General features: G+C 43.1%; 1 protein-coding gene across 1 annotated transcript in view; it reads right to left on the bottom strand.

Moving 5' to 3' along the window:
- LOC101848020 (solute carrier family 13 member 5-like) overlaps positions 1-898 on the bottom strand; it is a gene marked incomplete at its 5' end in the record, with an annotated part of 16,285 nt that extends 15,387 nt beyond the window's left edge. The window contains 2 exons of the mRNA XM_035973827.1: positions 206-209; positions 763-898. Coding sequence (XP_035829720.1) covers positions 206-209; positions 763-898 — 140 coding nt within the window. The remainder of the gene's footprint in view (positions 1-205; positions 210-762) is intronic.
- Between the last annotated feature and the right edge of the window lie 5 nt (positions 899-903).

Genomic DNA, 903 nt, shown 5'->3' on the forward strand with positions numbered 1-903 from the left:
CATGTGTGTGTGTGTGTGTGTGTGTGTGTGTGTGTATGTGTGTATGTGTGTGAAAATGGGATAACCATTGGTCACACTTACTTGACATACAGAATTAGGTTTGATTTGATGATGGCTAGGGTCAATATATTTTATTCTGTTTTATATGAAAAACGACTGACCTGTGTTCAATAAATTTGATCAGAAAGTCCATAAGGATTATTACTCTCCTGGAGCAAAGAAAAGGTAAAAAAAAACCCGTCATACCCCTACAATGTCATATGACATGTAGCAACCTTCTGATTGGCTGTTTGCCATGATATGACAATACATACATACATACAGACAGAAAGACTGACAGGCAGACAGACCGACAAATTCTCACACTGAGATAACTGTGTCCCACTACCTTGGACAAACAGACAGACCAAAAGACAGACAGACAGACAGACAGACAGATAGACAGATAGACAGGCAAAACTCAAAGTGAGACATCTGTGTCCCATATCCTCGAACAGAGAGACATACAAACAAACAGACCAACAGACAGACCGACACATACCCCTACTGAGATATCTATGGCCCATTTCTTTGGACAAACAGACGAACAGACAGACAAAAAAACAGACAAAAATACTCTCACTGAGATACCTGTGGCCGACTTCCTCGGACAAACAGACGAACAGACGAACAGACAGACAGAGAGACAAAAATACTCACACTGAGATAGCTGTGGCCGACTTCCTTTGACAAACAGATAAACAGACAGACAGACAAAAATACTCACACTAAGATAGCTGTGGCCCACTTCCTTGGCTGTGAGGATCCCCGCCATCGGGAACATGAACACAGGAAGTAGTGACGTCACGGCGATAGGCACCGCCTCTGTAAGCCACATGGTAGCCATGACCAAGAGAACGTAGG

This window comes from Aplysia californica, unplaced genomic scaffold, assembly GCF_000002075.1.
Source record: "Aplysia californica isolate F4 #8 unplaced genomic scaffold, AplCal3.0 scaffold00033, whole genome shotgun sequence".
Taxonomy (NCBI): domain Eukaryota; kingdom Metazoa; phylum Mollusca; class Gastropoda; order Aplysiida; family Aplysiidae; genus Aplysia; species Aplysia californica.